The sequence below is a fragment of the Grampus griseus genome (genome assembly GCF_964374135.1).
Source record: "Grampus griseus genome assembly, chromosome: 11".
Lineage (NCBI taxonomy): Eukaryota > Metazoa > Chordata > Mammalia > Artiodactyla > Delphinidae > Grampus > Grampus griseus.
In genome coordinates, this window is record NC_139005.1 from 50,946,932 (window position 1) to 50,964,308 (window position 17,377).

General features: G+C 40.6%; 1 protein-coding gene across 1 annotated transcript in view; it reads right to left on the reverse strand.

Annotated features, from left to right (window-relative positions):
- Positions 1-13,879: 13,879 nt before the first annotated feature.
- The window catches only part of LOC309830350 (uncharacterized protein C12orf56 homolog), a gene marked incomplete at both ends in the record, with an annotated part of 59,834 nt that continues 56,336 nt past the window's right edge, over positions 13,880-17,377 (reverse strand). Inside the window, 2 exon segments of the mRNA XM_082666836.1 lie at positions 13,880-14,006; positions 16,695-16,873. Coding sequence (XP_082522962.1) covers positions 13,880-14,006; positions 16,695-16,873 — 306 coding nt within the window.

Sequence of the window (17,377 nt, forward strand, 5' to 3'; positions counted from 1 at the left end):
CACATAGTTGATACTCAATAATTAGTTGTTGAAATAATTATGGTATTCAATTTTACTAATGCTGTACTATGAACCCCAGCAAATTTTTTAATCATTTTTCTTAATAAAATATAAATGTTCTCATAAATCGACACTATTTAAACTCCCAAATAGATTGGAGTTGTATCTTTGTCAACATGTTCTTTCTAGTTAATTCTAGGAGATTGGAACACTCATTAAGACAAAGGGATCCTCCCTTTGTGTTTTAAATGATCATGGACTTGTTTGGGTCTTTTAGTGACATCATTAAAATTCATATCTTGTGTTCCTCGGAGAAGGTCGTTTGAGTATTTTTTCTTAAGCATTTATGTATTAAGTATTTATGTATCATTGAATTCTTAACTCCTCTGATCATTCATTCCTGTCGTTCTCACCCACGTTACTATCCATCCATTTATCCATTTACATGTAAGGCAAAGGTCTTCATGGAGACCCTTGGGGCTGTGCTTTCTGCATCTTATTAAACATTTTTTTCTACACATGACCTCTTCTTGACACTTAATGATAAAACCAAAGATTCTCTTCCAATTTTTAAAAATTAGCTATCACCACATGCAAAGCCTAAAGAGAGAGGAGATGAGGCACAAATTATCTAAGAATTAAGGCTGGAAGTGAACTGAAAAGCTTCCCTCTTAAAAGCAAAAACACTGCTATGTGCTTTATTTCCTAAAACTTCTAGTCCTCCTGGGGAAGGTATGTAATATCTCATTCAGGAGATTCTAAGGATTTAAGACAAAAGGTATGAAGTGGTGGACAAAACTGTCCTTTTCAAAATTTGGGATGGTCTTTATTCTGACCAGTGTATGGGTAGCAGTCCTGGCTTACAACTCACCAAGTCTCCTAAAAGGATTATTCCCAAAATAAATGCTCCTTCAGTCAAACCCTCACCAGTTTTTATTTTAAATAAAATTCTCTTTTTACCATGCTCCTTCTCTTGCTTATAATGGTGACTCTGTGTCCTCTCTCTTTAACACTCTCTCCTCATCTCCTTTCCTACTTTTCTAATCATATTTCTGTCCTTCTTTTCATTCTCTTTATTCTAATTTATATCATAATATTGGTCATAAACTACTTTTACATTTTTAAGGTAATTTCATAGTCTTCCTGTCGTAATTGATGTTTTTCAAAACATCTGTTTCTTATTGAAAACATCTGTTGAGCATCTATGATCAGCCAGATCCTGGGCTAGGTAAGGAGATATAGTCATAAACAAATCATATAAGGCCCTGACTTCATGGAGCTTATAGTCTACTGGAGGTAGTCTTGCCTTGGCCAAGACTGATTACAAGAAGAAAAATTTAGGTTAAGTTTTACCATCACCCCCTTGCATTACCTCTCCAAAGAGGCAATGAGATAAAGCTTTTTTTTTTTTAATTTATTTTTGGCTGCATTGGGTCTTCGTTGTTGTGCTGCACGGGCTTTCTTGTTGCAGAGCACGGGCTCTAGGCACCCGGGTTTCAGTAGTTGTGGCGCAGGGGCTTAGTTGCTCTGCGGCATGTGGGATCTTCCCAGACCAGGGCTCGAACCCATGTCGCCTGCATTGGGAGGTGGATTCTTAACCACTGCGCCACCAGGGAAGTCCCCAAAGCTTTGTTTTTTAATCATGGGAAGTTGAGGAATCTGAGGTAACCAGCCAGCTGGTCTAGAAGAAGAAAGATGGACAAAATGATTGCTTGCCTGGGAAGCTTGGCTGGGACAAAGTGAAGGTCCTTGCAGCCTAGTGGCTCTGCAAGACCTCACTGCTGGAAACTACTGTGAGTCTGAGTATATCTGAGTATGGGGGCTGAATTCCTGGCTTTAATTACAAACAGGAATTCATCATTGCTTAGATTGTACATCTATGAGACGTACAGATCCCCTCACCAGCAACACCCAAGAACAAAGGCCTGTCTGACTACAGTTATCTTGCAGCTCTTCTAAATTGAATTTTCCAAGTCTAAATAGCTGAATCTACTAGTAAGCTTCTGAAAGGAGCCAGTTCATTTGGTGCCTACAGCAGAAGCTGGCAAACTGCCACCTGCGTGACCAGTTAGCCTGCAGACCGTTATTTATTTTTTAACAGCTTTATTGAGATATAATTTACATACCATACAGTTACCCTTTTAAAGTGTACAGTTCAGTGGTTGTCTGGTATATTTATTGAGTTGTGCTATCATCACCCCAGTCACTTTTATAACATTTTCATCACACCCCCCAAAAAACTGTCACTCATGAGCAAGTTAATCCCCCTGTCTCCAAAACGCGCCCAGCCCTAGGTAACCACTAATCTACTTTTTGTCTATAGATCTGCCTATTCTGGACATTTCTTATAAGTGGAATCATACAGTAGGTGGTCTTTTGTGACTGGCTTCCTTCACTTAGCATATTTTCAGGATTTATCCAGGTTGAGCACAGTAACACTTCATTCTTTTTTACTGCCAAATGATCCATTGTATCACTGTTTCCACATTTTGGTTATGATGAATAATGCTGCCATGAGCATTTGTGTATTATGTTTTGTGTGGACATATATTTTCATTTCTCTTGGGTATATACCTAGGAGTGGAATTGCTGGATCATATGTAACTCTATGCTTAGCCATTTGAGAAACTGCCAAAGGGTTTTCCAAGGCTACTGTGACATTTTACATTCCCACAGTAATGTAAGAGGGTTCCAATTTCTCCATGTTCTCGCCAACACTTGTTATTATTTGTCTTTTTGATTACGGCCATCGGGGGTGAGGAATGGTATCTCATTATGGTTTTGTTTTGCATTTCTGTAATCTGCAGCCTATTTTTATACAGCCTGAAAACTAAGAATGGTTTTTACGTTTTTAATGTTGAAAAATTCAAAAGAAGAGTACTTTTCTGAAATTTCAATTTCAGGGTCTATAAATAAAGTTTTAGGGGAACACAGCCACACCCATTCATTATGTATTGTCTGTGGCTGCTTTTCTCCCTACAACAGAGTTGAATAGTTGCAACAGAGACTGTATGGCCTGCAAGGCCTAAAATATTTACTATCTGGCCATTTACAGGAAAAGTTTAGCAGACCCTTGTCTATAATATAGTTGGACGAGACTGCAAAGGATCTAGGGTAGGAAGGAGGAAATATGACTACCCAATAGAAATGGATTTTTTTATTTTTTTTGGCTGCACTTGGTCTTCATTGCTGCACACGGGCTTTCTCTAGTTGCGGCGAGTGGGGGCTACTGTTCTTTGCAATGCGTGGACTTCTCATTGCAGTGGCTTCTGTTGTTGCGGAGCATGGGCTCTAGTGCACGGCCTCCCCTAGTTGTGGCACGCGGGCTCAGTAGTTGTGGCTCACAGGCTCTAGAGCGCAGGCTCAGTAGTTGTGGCGCATGGGCTTAGTTGCTCTGTGGCATGTGGGATCTTCCCGGACCAGGGCTCGAACCTGTGTCCCCTGCATTGGCAGGTAGATTCTTAACCACTGTGCCACCAGGGAAGTCCTAGAAATGGATTTTTTAAAAATAAAAACAGGATGCAAGTGGGCAGAACGAGGGAGCAAATCAGCATGTTATGGAGCTTAGGGAGACTACAGTATTGTCACTCGAATCATTATTATAAGATCCTTCCAAATCTGGGCTCTCCCCTTCTTGCAGTTCTCTCCCAGAGTTCCATTCCTAATCTACTGCTCTGGTTATATATTGTTCATCAGAAACCTCCAGGGATTTCCCACACCCCCCAGACCTCTTATTCAGGACTACTTAGCCAAGGTCCTGCATGATCTGCCACATCCTAATCTTCTGGTGCTCACCTTCTATCGAAGACACCTAGCCTGAATTTCAGGATTCTGTGCTTTCACTCATACTTTCTTTTCTGCTTGGAATGCTTTTCTCTTCTCCAAACCTTAGACACATTTTATTATTGTTATCATGAAATATTTCAAGCATACAGAGAAGAGCATAATATAGGAATATCTGTGCACTCACCACCAAGCTTTGTCAAATCTTACCATTTTGCCATGTTCTTTAGTTTGAAAAAAATATTACATGCTTAGATATTTTTAAAACCTCCTCAAATACAACATCTTCTAAGTTAGGCCTCCTTGATGGACCCAAACAGAATTAAACTCTTCTTTCTGTGATTTCCCGTAACCCTTTCTTTATACCTCTATCATCTGACTTATTCTACCCTTGTAAAATATTTTAAGTATTCCTTATTATTATCATTCCCATAGAGTAGTACAAAGATGGTTTTAGTTAGTCCAAGGAAAAGAGATTTAAAAAAATTTTTTTAGGGCTTCCCTGGTGGCGCAGTCGTTAAGAACCCGCCTGCCAATGTAGGGGACACGGGTTCAAGCCCTGGTCCGGGAAGATCCCACATGCTGCGGAGCAACTAAGCCCGTGCGCCACAACTACTGAGCCTGGGCTCTAGAGCCCACGAGCCACAACTACTGAAGCCCACGCGCCTAGAGCCCGTGCTCCGCAACAAGAGAAGCCACCGCAATGAGAAGCCCCCGCACCGCAAAGAGGAGTAGCCCCCACTAGCCGCAACTAGAGAAAGCCCGTGAGCAGCAACTAAGACCCAACGCAGCCAAAAATAAATTAATTAATTAAAAAATTTTTTTTAAATCTTTACTGAATTTGTTACAATATTGCTTCTGTTTTATGTTTTGGGTTTGTTTTTTTTTTTTTTTGGCCCTAAGGCATGTGGAATCTTAGCTCCCTGACCAGGGGCCGAACCCGCACCCCCTGCATTGGAAGGCAATGTCTTAACCACTGGACCACCAGGGAAGTCCCACAATTAAAATTTTTTTAATTGTGTTTATTTTTCAATGCACATTTTTAAGTGCACTCTATTAGAAATATGTAAACACAAGTATTTAAAAATATATATCTGGAACATCAACTCCATGATTTCCCAAGATATTCTTTAAGACATGGCTAAAGTAGGTAGAGATACTAGAAAAGTATTGAATAAATAATGATGTTAGGAAAATATGGAGTAAATAAAAATACAGATGATATGGCAAAAATTTTGTAGGTTCTACTCAAATAATTCCGCTTAGAGAATTTAGCTTATTAGAACAAGAACCCAGTTTTATTATTTTTGTATACCGTAAGTACCCAACTAGCTCCGAATAGACGCTTACTGAGTTGAATTGAATTGTCTCTGGCACAGTGAGATCCTTGAAAATCATATGAAACCTCCTAAACGGCAGACCACGTTTAAGATATTGTCCGCACATTGAGTGTCCTCGGCACATATGCCAGGGACAGGTGGTGCTTTTTTCCCTCTCCCTTCACTGTCCATTATGACAAGTTGCCCCAGTTGGGACTTGGTAAATATGAAATAATGCTAATAATATTCATCATCTGAAGGAAAGAGGACTCAAAGTTGCTAGAATGCTCTCATTAGTATCACTTCAACAGACCAATCTCAGCAAATATCTGTTTTGGGGACATTCTTAGAGAAATATTTCTCAGTCTCCTTAAAAACCATATTTTATGGCATCTTTTCATTATTATTAACATTGAGCCATCTGAAGTCACATTGGCAACTGAATTTGGTCTTGAGACTTGGCAGCAAGGAATCATGTTGTTGTGTAGCAAGCCCAAAGCATGGTATTAGCCAAATTATGTCATACAGTTACAAAACTGCTGTCCTGTCTTCCAGCTTTTCTGAGTAAATGTGGCCCTTTCAGAAGTTTCGCTTCTCTTAACCTAAAATGACCTCATATGCTCTCAAATATCAGAGAATCCTCATTATGATGAAATCTTTCACTTTATGTATTTCCTTTCTTATATAGCCTGTGTTTTGAGGTGGTGTTTTGGGAATATAGGGAGTCAGGGGAATCCCTGAGGCCTCTTCTTCAAAAAAGAAGATCAGAACATGTCAAAAGTTTGGGTTTAACCCCCAAAGCTTGACTCATATTGGACTAGATATGCTTCTCAAAGAAACCTAAGAAGCTTCTGTAAGTGGCTTTAACTTTTGTTTCCTAACTCCCACTGCTAAGGCACAGGTCTTTCCTGATCTTAAAACTCCATGCTGGGACTGGTTTCTAAGCAGATATAACCTTATTACTTTATCATCCAAATGAGGACACTATTGAAAATAAAGCAGAGGGTGCTGGGGAAATAAAGGCATAAACCACCCAGGGAAATCGTGAGGACAAGTCATCATACTGACAACATTTTGAGCCCCTTATCCTCTGTAGCAGAGCCTCTCAAATTGGGGTCTAGATTTCAGCTTGAAAGTCTGTGGGGTTTCTTAGGAAATCTAAAGTTTTGTTTTCATTTCAACAAAATGCCCATGTTTGCGTTGTCTATGTTGATCCATTGTTTGTCCCTGAGTGGGAGAACTTTAATTGTCCTTGGCCAAAAAAGAGAACAGAAACAGACTTCATACATAGTGAAATGTACAAGCTAAGGGACAGTCAGATGTCAGCATGGCCCGTACATAAAGATGTGTAGTAGTTCTGAAAGAGAAGAGTGAAATGTGATAGCAGCATACTGAACTCAAGAGCCTGTGTGGTACATTCTACTGTCTTCATTTGGCAGAGGAGATAGAGTTTGAGCAAAATATCACGCATTATGTTAATGATATTAATTTGCATTTAATTTTGCAAACTTTTAAATTATATATTTGTGTTGATCTTTTAAGAGCATATGGAGCTTTCTCACACCTAGATTTATGTTAGTACATATTAAAGACACCTGACAACAAGAATTAATTTAATTTTGAAGGTCAGCAGGAATTTTAGAAGTTTAAGAATCAATACTCCTAGAGCAAAGTTTTGCTTTTCTTTCTGTCTTCCTAGTCCAATTATGCCCCCTGGTGGTTATAGTTGCTACTAGAAGTAGAATACTTCCTTTATAAATGTGTCCTTTCCAAATTCATTTGTCGGTCAGCTGTGCAGAAGACAGAATAATTTCCCTGTAGCAACAGTGTTATAAATAATGGCCACTATTGCAGGATAGCCCACAAAAACCCACAGTGGCCCTATGCCACTTTATCTACACCCTCTACCCTCCTCCACTGACTTCCTTGCTGGCAAAACATACAAATCACCATATCTGTCATCACTGCCACCACCACTAACTACTCTGTCCCCATCACCACCAAAAGTAGAAAGAGGAGGGGGTTAGTGCCTTGATCAAATCCATCATCTTTATTTATAGGCGACAACTTACGCCCTGAAATCCTACAGCCCTCCTGAGATCTTCAAAGGAGTGGACCACCTAGAAGGAAACTTAAAGGTTTCTTTGCCTCTCAGAATCTTGGGGCAAATATTAATCTTGCTTCCTTTTCTTTTGTCCCATCTGTAGCCCCTCTTAGTTCTTCAGGGTCAAAGTCACCTTCCAAGTAGAAGACAACAAGAAAGAAAAGAAGACCAGAAAAATAAGGGAAGAATACCCTTTGCCCCATGGTTTCTCCAAACCCAGAAGCCAGAACTTTCTCAGATATGTAATGAATACACCTTCAAAGCCTTATCTCTTCCGATCTTTGTAACTTTCCCTTTGTAACTAGGGACCGACTGAAAGGGGAAGGGTTGAGGGCAGAAGCAAGCTGAGTCTGCTTGGTGTTCATCATACACTATCAGCACTTAAGTGCTCAGCTGTTATTTGCGCTGTGTGATTCCAAAGGCCCCTTCCCAGTAAGGGACAGTGACAGTGTGGACCCTGTTGTGTCTATACAGATATAAATCCCATTTTAAAGAGACTGGGAGAACTCTGTAGATGCTATCGAATCCATTTAAAGTGACAAAAGGGAAAATTTATATGATTTTAACAATGTAGAAAAAAGCTAGAAGAACATATAGGCAAGTAAAATACTTATGCTGGTTAAAGTGCCTGATTGTGGTGAATTATTTAATTTGGAATTACCTTAACATTGATATAATGTTGTAAAATTTTATTTAAAATAAATGAAAGTGTTCTTGTTTTATCTGTTGCTACATAATAAACCACTCCAAAACTTAGAGGCTTAAAACAACACTTTATTTCTTAAAAAGTCAAGCTCATAGAAACAGAGAATAGAAAGTAGTTGCCAGGGGCTGTGGGGTAGGGGAAATAGGGAGAGGTTGGTACTTCTCCAAACTTTGAAGGGTACAGACTTTCAATTATAAGGTGAATAAGGTCTGAGGATCTAATGTATAACATGGTGACCATAGTCGATAACACTGTATTATATAATTGAAATTTGCTCAGAGAGTTGAACTTAAATGGTTCCCCCCCCAAAAAAAGATAAATATGTGATGTGAGGGATGGATTTACTTGAGGGGGGGAATCCTTTCACAGAGTATAAGAATATCAAATCATCACATTGTTTTTGTTTGTTTGTTTGTTTTGCGGTACGTGGGCCTCTCACTGCTGTGGCCTCTCCCGCTGCGGAGCACAGGCTCCGGACGCGCAGGCTCAGCGGCCATGGCTCACTGGCCCAGCCGCTCCGCGGCATGTGGGATCTTCCCGTACCGGGGCACGAACCCGCGTCCCCTGCATCGGCAGGCGGACTCTCAACCACTGCACCACCAGGGAAGCCCCAAATCATCACATTGTATACTTTAAATATCTTACAATTTTATTTGTCAATTATACCTCGGTGATGCTGAAAAAAATCCAACCCTTTACTGTATCTCACAATTCTGTGGATTGGCTGGGCAGTTCTTCTACAGGTCTCGCTTGGGGTCTTTCATGAGTCTGCTGTGATGTGGCGACTGGAGCTGGTGCTCCTGTCTGTGGGCTCCTTCTGCATGTTTCGTTAGCACATCCTTCACCCAACACAGAAGAGGCACTTTGCGCCAGGCACTATTCCAGGCGTTGGGGTATAGTACTCAATAAGACAAATGAGGGCCAGACCCTCATAGAGCTTACATTCTTAAATTGTTACATTGCAAAGAATACGTAACAAATACACTATAAGGTGATGTAGGTGGGTGGGATGCTACTTGGGAGTGATCAGAGAAGCCCTCTTTGAAGTGATTTTTTTTTTTTTTTTTTGCGGTATGTGGACCTCTCACTGTTGTGACCTCTCCCGTTGCGGAGCACAGGCTCCGGAAGGGCGGGCTCAGCGGCCATGGCTCACAGGCCCAGCCGCTCTGCGGCATGCGGGAATCTTCCCGGATCGGGGCACGAACCCGTGTCCCCTGCATCGGCAGGCGGACTCTCAACCACTGCGCCACCAGGGAAGCCGTGAAGTGACATTTGAAGTTGTGGGGGAAAAGCATTTGCTAGTCAAATGTCCAGGGCTTGAACAACTTGGAGATTTGAAGGAAAACCACAAAGGCCGGTTTGTTTAGGGAGCAGCGAGTGAGAAGAGTGATTGGATTAGGTCACAGAGGTAGTCAGAGGCCAGGTCATGAAGGTCCCTGAAAGCCATGGTAAGGACTTTGGATTTCATCTTGGGTAATGGGAAGAAAAGGGAAGGTTTTAAGTCATCAGTTGCATTGATTTCCTTGTTCAAAAGAACAGTCCACTCTCCTTTTTGAGAAACGATTGTAGGGGTCAAGGGTGAAAGCAGGGTGACTAAATAGTTTATTGTAGTAGGTGATGGAGGTTTGGACATGAGTAGTAGTAACTATGGGAAGTCAGTAGATTACTCATATATTTTGAAGGAATTTCCAATAAGCACTGTTGACGGATTGCGTTTGGAGAATGGAGAAAACACAGAGGTCTCCCAACTGTCTCTTTTGAGTAGTAGCGTGAATGAAGTACAATTCACTGAGGAGGAGGAGACTGGTGGAAGAACAGATTTCTTTATTTTGGGGGAAGGCAAGGAAGAAAATTTTAAATTACATTTGAGCATGTTTAATTATATTATGCCCACTCAATAATTTGTAATTGAACTATATGATTTAAGGTTCACCCAAATCTGTGCAAGAATAAGCCACATTATAACAAAGTGCCATGCTATCTGGGAAATTAGAATTAATGACGTGTATTTAAAGTATAAGTTCTTAAAGCAAGTTAGTGTTTCTGTTAGGATAATTGCTACCATTTATTGAGGGGATTTTATTTGTTTGAACCATATGAAATTACAGATATTGACAATTTTGAACTTGAAAATGGCAATGCCATATGGTTTGTCTCTGTATTTACTGGCCATAGAACTATTTATTTATATATAAGTGAATGAATATTCACAAAACCCTTAAGATAGGCTTTCATTAACATATGATTGATAAAATGGAAGTTCTGAGTTACATAACCTGCCAAAAGTCTGATGACAAGTAAGTAGGCAGGCAAGAATCAAAACAAGGTCTTTCTGACATAGCATCTGGACTCTTGGTCACAAAGTTACACCACCCAGATTTTCAGCCAGAGGCATGCTGCCTTCCCCTAAATGTGAAAAGCTTCAGATCCAAAAGACAGATATACAGACACAGAGTGCTTGGTCTGATGGGATGAAAAATTGCTGACTGTCGCCCTCCTATAGAGAGCCAAATCCAAGTGGACCTTACAAGTCAGTATTGCATTTTAGAAGTAAATACAATGAACAAAGAGAAATCAGACAGTGAGTTAACACTATTAAAGGTTGCTCAAAAATTCCCATCAAATTCATTTCTTCAAGAAATTTCCAGCTTCTCTTCCACATTTATCACCTAATGTCTCTACTATACAAAAACATTAAATATAAAACAAGTGATTCTAACCTCAGAAAAAATATAATGCCGCTAGCTGGAGCATATTACCAGTCAACAAGCTGTGACCACTTTTATCAACTGCCTTATAGCACATTTAATACCATACTCTCAAGCATCTCTGTACAGTATGAAAAGTGGTACTACCAGTGAGGGAGAGTCAGTATGGAAATAAGTAAAATATGTTATCAATTATAGGGACTTCAAGCTTTTCCCTCTTTACATAGTTTCTAGGTTATCTATATTTCAGTAAAATGAAGAAACTCTTCATATATTTATTCTAACAGTACCTGTGAATCAATTAGGAACTCGATAAGGACAGAATGGCTATGTCTGTTTGATTAGTTAGTAATTAACTATTTAAATCTAAGGTGAAAAAGAAGTTTACAGGACTGAAAAGATTTCTGTCCACTCGTGGGAAGAATATTTCCCACATAGCTCTTGCATTGAGAATGTCAGTTAGAGTCAGTGGTCCTTGGTGGTGAGCAGTAGAAATAGTCACTTAATTAAATCACACTCCTGCTAATATAAAATTGAATTTTCAGTTTAATAGTGAAATGAATCTGTTCTTCAGTAATGTATGGATTAGGGGCTGAGTATAGTAGCTATTCCCCAAATTGGTCCAAAAAATAAGGGTAGTACTTATAAATCTCTAAGTTCTCAGCCAGCTTTGATAGTATTTTAATAATAATAAGTACTGCATCCTTACTACTTCCACATGCCATGCTATGTGCTTTATCAACATCTTTTCATTTAAATCTAACAACCCTATGAGATAGGTTATACCCTTGTTTTGACCAAAACTTAGAGATGTTAAGTAACTTCCCAAGGTCCAGTAGTGCAGAGTTGGGATCTAAACTCAGCTCTTTGACCTCAAAACCCCTGTATATATAATGGTAGAGCTAATTACTATGACTTCACTCTTAGTGGGAGTGGTCAATGGCAATCCTTGTATTATAAAGGTGGCCAGAGTCCAGAATCTTGAACCCAACCTGAGAACTGGCTGTGTGTGGTGGTCCTTTTGGTGATCCTTCTTATTCTTCAGAAGTTACATATATGGGCTTCCCTGGTGGCACCGTGGTTGAGAGTCCGCCTGCCAATGCAGGAGACACGGTTTCATGCCCCGGTCCGGGAAGATCCCACATGCCACGGAGCAGCTAGGCCCGTGAGCCATGGCCGCTGAGCCTGCACGTCCGGAGCCTGTGCTCCGCAACGGGAGAGGCCACAACAGTGAGAGGCCCGCGTACCGCAAAAAAAAAAAAAAAAAAAAAAAAAAAAAGTTACATATGTGATTTTCATATTCAAAGTTTTTCTACAATTAGTTTCCCTGAAAAATAATTATTTTGTGGTCTAAATCAATATTTAGTCAATCAAATGTGTCTGATCACTAATAGAGATGGATTATTTAGTAATTTTCTTGGCTTTGGCAATAATGCAAAAAACACATAGTAGGAAAGAATTGTGGCAGGATACCCCTTCAAAGTATTAATTTCTGGGTGTTCCCTCTTCTCCCAGACTGTGTAAATGATTAGCCATGTGTCATAAGAAAATTAAGACAACAAATATTCAACCATTAGCTTTCAAAAAAGCTACTGACTAAGCCCTACATGGAAAGATTGAGGTACATTCGGATAGAGTTTTTGCTCCCAGAGATGAGATAAAGTATGCTTTCAGAGTGAAGGGAACCGTGGGAGAGGAGAAGCAACGTGGACAAGAAGGCCCATGGGAAAGAGACCCCAAGTTCTCTCCAGAGCCTCACTGCTACTTGCTCAGAGCTAGGGCACTGCCTAGAAGCTGAGGCAGAGCTGAGTTGGTCCTCTCGTCATTCTGCAGGCTCCACATTCACCAGTAGTCAGCCCACTGTCCATCGTTCGTCCAGTTTCAAGTGCTGCTTGCCTTTGTCTTGAGAATCTTCTTCTGATTAACCATCCCTTGGGAATAATCCCTCGTCTAACAGCCCAGGACACTCATAAACACCAGTTTGCTCCCCTTTCTGTCCCCAGATTAGAAAGTAGAAGACTTATAGTCCCGGATGGGTAACAGTGCAGAAGCCTTGGACACTTTCTAGAGCAATGCTGATGACAGCCAGAAGGGAAATGTTTAGTCCAAAGAAAGCAGGATTGTTGAAATCAATGTGAAATCATCCACTGAGCCGGGGTGCACAGGAATACACTACCCCATTACAGAGTGTTAAGAAGTGTCTCATCACAGGCAGAGAATGTTAGAGTTGGAAGAAAACTTGGAGAACATCTAGCCTTACCCTTCCACATAGCAGAGGAGGCCCCGAAAGGAGACCTGACTTTTTCCAGGTCAAACAGCAGATTAGTGGCTTAGCCAGAACCAGAAATAAGATGTCCTGAGTGAGTTTAATTCTCTCTCCACTGAACAGCACAGGCAGTTCTGGCTTGGGAGCTCTTTCTTTGGTGGTGGATTTTTCTCTGATCCTCCCTTAAGTTGTAAGTTGAATGGAGGACCCAGTTCCTAAGTTCTTAAAAGCCCAAATTCAGTAGCTCCACAGGGATGCCAAAGTTAAGGTTTTTGTTGGATTAAATTAGCTTATTACCATAAGATATAGTGAAGACATTTTTTAAACAACTGGAAGAGCCTTAACTGCTAATAGACAGTTTCTCTTTCATAGAAACTGTACAACACTGTTCACATTAGCCCCCAGGTGCCTGAAACAGAGTGGCAGAATGCATTCAGTGCTGTTGAAGAAAATCCAAGCTTCTTTCCCCATGATAAATGAGGAACTGACCTTCCTTATAGCTATGCCTGTATTCTTCTGCTTGTTCTTCCATGAATACTTATGTCACTAGAATTTTTACAGGTGGAAAAGGAGGGCAGCATCCTATTGCCCAGCATTTCTCTAATGTGATCACTTTGTAATTTATACTCCCCACAACAATTTATCTTTGGATATTTCAGTGGCTTCATGCCACTCACCATTATTAGACAACAAAACTCATCAGCCTGCACTTTCTACATTTGCTCTTCCTGGGTTTCTGTTTCCTTTATGTCTTTAGAAACTTTTTCTTTTAGAAGAACGCTAGTCTTTCACCCCACTTTATGTATGTCAGTGTATTTAAACAGTTTCTTTTTTGTAGCAGATTAAAAACTTTAAACACTTCTCTTAGAGAGGTATTGATGGAACCTTCAAATAAAATCTTTGTTTATAGGACACAGGAATAGCTGGATATTAAATCAAAAAATGTTTCTCATAAATATTAAGTTGACTCCCAATTCACATTTTACACTCTTATTAACATTTCACACATTGTTTCTGTTCAACCAATTTCAGAACTTCATGAAAAAGTTGAGTGGTAGGTTGGGTAATAGGGTAACATAATGGGAGCCTTTTTTCCAAGGCTGGCATGTGAATAAAGTACCTGCAAATCATAAAACGAAACAAAATAGAGAGCTTTAAAAGCAAGACTTTTCACACTGGTCACAGTACGTACACACTTACTGGCGTAGCATTGTTGGGTGTGGGAGTCTAACCTGCAGCATTTTTAGCCCTCCAATCTCCCCCATTTGTGACCTAGAAGACCTCTGATATGTATACCTTTCAGCTCATTGAAGCACTTTGCTTCAGCAAAGCGAATTGCATTAATAATGTATCAGTTATCAAAGCATTAATAAGGAAGCCAGGACTGTCCTCACCACAGGGTGAGCTGAGGCTCCTGCCTCTTGTTTTCTCAGGCTGTACATAGCAGGGAGTTGAAATGAGTCAAGCTGGGGTGACCACTAGGGCCAAATCAAGAGGGAAGAGGAGAGTTCATCCCCACGGCCTCAGTAAGAGTACAGTTGACCCTTGAACAACATGGGTTTGATCTGCATGGGTCCACTTATACTTGGATTTTTTTCAATACAATACAAAATACAATACAATACAAAATATATGTCTAGAACATCGTGAGCAAGACTTATAGAAATATGTGTTAATATGTGTTAGTAATATGTGTTAATAAAATATGTGTTAATAAACTTTATGTTATCGGAATGGCTTCTGGTCAGCAATAGGCTATTAGTAGTTAAATTTGGGTGGAGTCAAAAGTTATATGTGGATTTTCAACTGCATGGGGGTTGGCGCCCCTAACCACAACATTGTTCAAGGGGCAACTGTATAGCAAAGGCGAGGGAAGAGACAAAAGTAAGAAAATCTTTAGCCAGCCTCTCGGATGGCTTAAAAGATGAGTTGTCAACCCTGGATGCACGTTGGAATCACCCGGACAGTTCATTTTAAATGTCAATGCCGAGGCGCAACCCCAGACAAACTGAACAGAACTTCTACACGTGAGACCTGGGTATCAGTATTTTTTAATAGTCCCTCTACTGATTCTATGCAGGGCAGGTTGAAAGTCACTTGTGTAAAAACAAGGATCACAAACCTAAATGCCCACAGATAACATAGTAGGAGGAACGGTAAGAGTAAGGACAGAGAGAGGAGACAGTGGCAAACTAAACAGGGCATGATCTACCTAAGAAGGTAGCTGCTTTTGAGCCCTGACCAACTATTGTCATGTAGGCATGTGACACTATTTTCGCCATTGTTCTGATTTTTAAATGTGCATAACTATTTTTTAAAAATTCGTTTGTGTGATCCATGCTACAACATGGGTGAACCTTGAAAACATCATGCTAAGTGGAAGAAGCCAGACACAGAGGCCATATGTTGTATGATTATATTTGTATGAAATGTCTAGAATAGGCAAATCCACAGAGACAGAAAGTAGATTAGTGGTTGCCAGGGCCTGGGGTGTGACTGCTTCATGGGTAACAGCTTTCTTTGAGAGTGATGAAAATGTTTGGCAATTAGATAGGGGTGATGGTTGCACAACATTGTGAAATGTATTAAAAGCCACTGAGTTGCACACTTTAAAATGTTGAAAATGGTGAATTTCATGCTATATGAATTTTACCTCAAAAAAAGTGAGGAAAAAATGGGGTTGCGTGCACCACCTCAGAGTGGGCCCAACAAAACTCTTTTATGGGAGCCAGAGTGGAACCTATGGTGTAAAACCACATGGAGGAAAAACAGGATCCACAGTTGGACTGTAACATTTTTTTTTTTTTTTTTGCGGTTCACGGGCCTCTCACTGTTGTGGCCTCTCCGTTGTGGAGCACAGGCTCCGGACGCGCAGGCCCAGTGGCCATGGCTCACGGGCCTAGCCGCTCTGCGGCATGTGGGATCTTCCCGGACCGGGGCATGAACCTGTGTCTCCTGCATCAGCAGGCGGACTCTTAACCACTGCGCCACCAGGGAAGCCCTGTAACATTTTTTAAAGCAAATCTTTAGGCCATAATATATGCCTCCACATCCTTGTATGTCTCCATCCAAACTGGTAGCAAAGCTATGCCTGCTGCACCCTTTTCATCTTAAGTTAGACACAACCTAGGGTTTTTTTCCTTGATAGGTGCTAAGGCAGGGGTGTATGGCTAAGTGCATTTGGTTTTGGCAGCATATAAATAGAAGTAGGAACCCCCGAGGTGCAGGACAAGCTGACTAATGAAACAAAGGCTTGCTAATGTTCTTTCTTACTATTTTGTTATGGAGAGTAAGAGAGGGGTAAATGAAACAAACAAACCAAAAAATCCCTAATAACTGCATTCATCATTCCTCCTTTATCAATAGTTTTTCTCTCCCAGTGACTCAGTTAATTCACAACCCATAATATATTGCCTCCTTCAGTAGGGTTGGTTACTTTCCATTACTCACAGCATGTTAAAATCATTAACATGATTCTGTGAGATAGATGCTGGTTGAAATCAAGACAATGAGGGAGAAACAGTTCTTCAGAGAGAGGTTTGATGAAAAGACTAGTGAACTAGCCTTTTTTGGCCTGGGAATGTGCTTCAAGTGGCAATGGTTCTTAGAGCACCACCCGCCCCCCTCCCCCAAATCCTACCTTACCACAGTAAGGTAACTATTTTATCAAAGTAAGATATTATTAAAAACAAAAATTAGAATTTCCCTTTGTCACTTAATCTTCTAAATATTGGGCAGTGTTGTAGTTTTGCATGAAAATCAGAAATGAGTGGATTTTACTGCAGATAAGATTCCGACTTTTTCTTACCTGAATTCTTCTCTGTAGTCATTCCTAATATACTCAGCTAAAGTCTTGCTGTACTGCAGGCAGCTCTTGAGGATGTAAAACTGCTGGTGTAACAGAACTGCTTGGCCAGGACTTAGCAGCTGAAATGAAGCTGAAAGCCCCTTCACCACTCGTTTCACAATTCTGGCCACAAAAGTAATCTAGACAAGGAGAATGCAGTTACACGTAGGCTGCATGACACCTGTAAGAGCACCTACTTCAGCTGGAATCTCAACTATAAATTTAGGCTGAGGTCCTCACCACCCTTACACCAATGCCCTTGCATTGTGCTATTTCTTATTGAAATGGTACTCAGAGAGCACCAGACCATAGACCAACTGGGCTTACCAATTGCCCCCCTACAGGCAGGGTCAGAACTAGTACTGACTGTCAAAGAAGTTTGGCTCCAAAGTGGAAGGAGAGCATTGGAAGTATAAATTTAGGCTACTGTAAAAAAACAGAAAGGAAAGCTAGTGCTCTTTCAGGCTCTAGTAAGCAGGTCATTCTGGATGCCCCTTAAATTAGTACCAATAAATGTGGCCTTTTCTGTTGATGTTGCTACAGACCATTCCTAAGCAGGGCAGGTGATTTGAAGTGAGGTTTCCGCAATTCAGATCCATTTACACATATTGACTAGGTATTGTGTCGGGCAAACGCAGATTGAG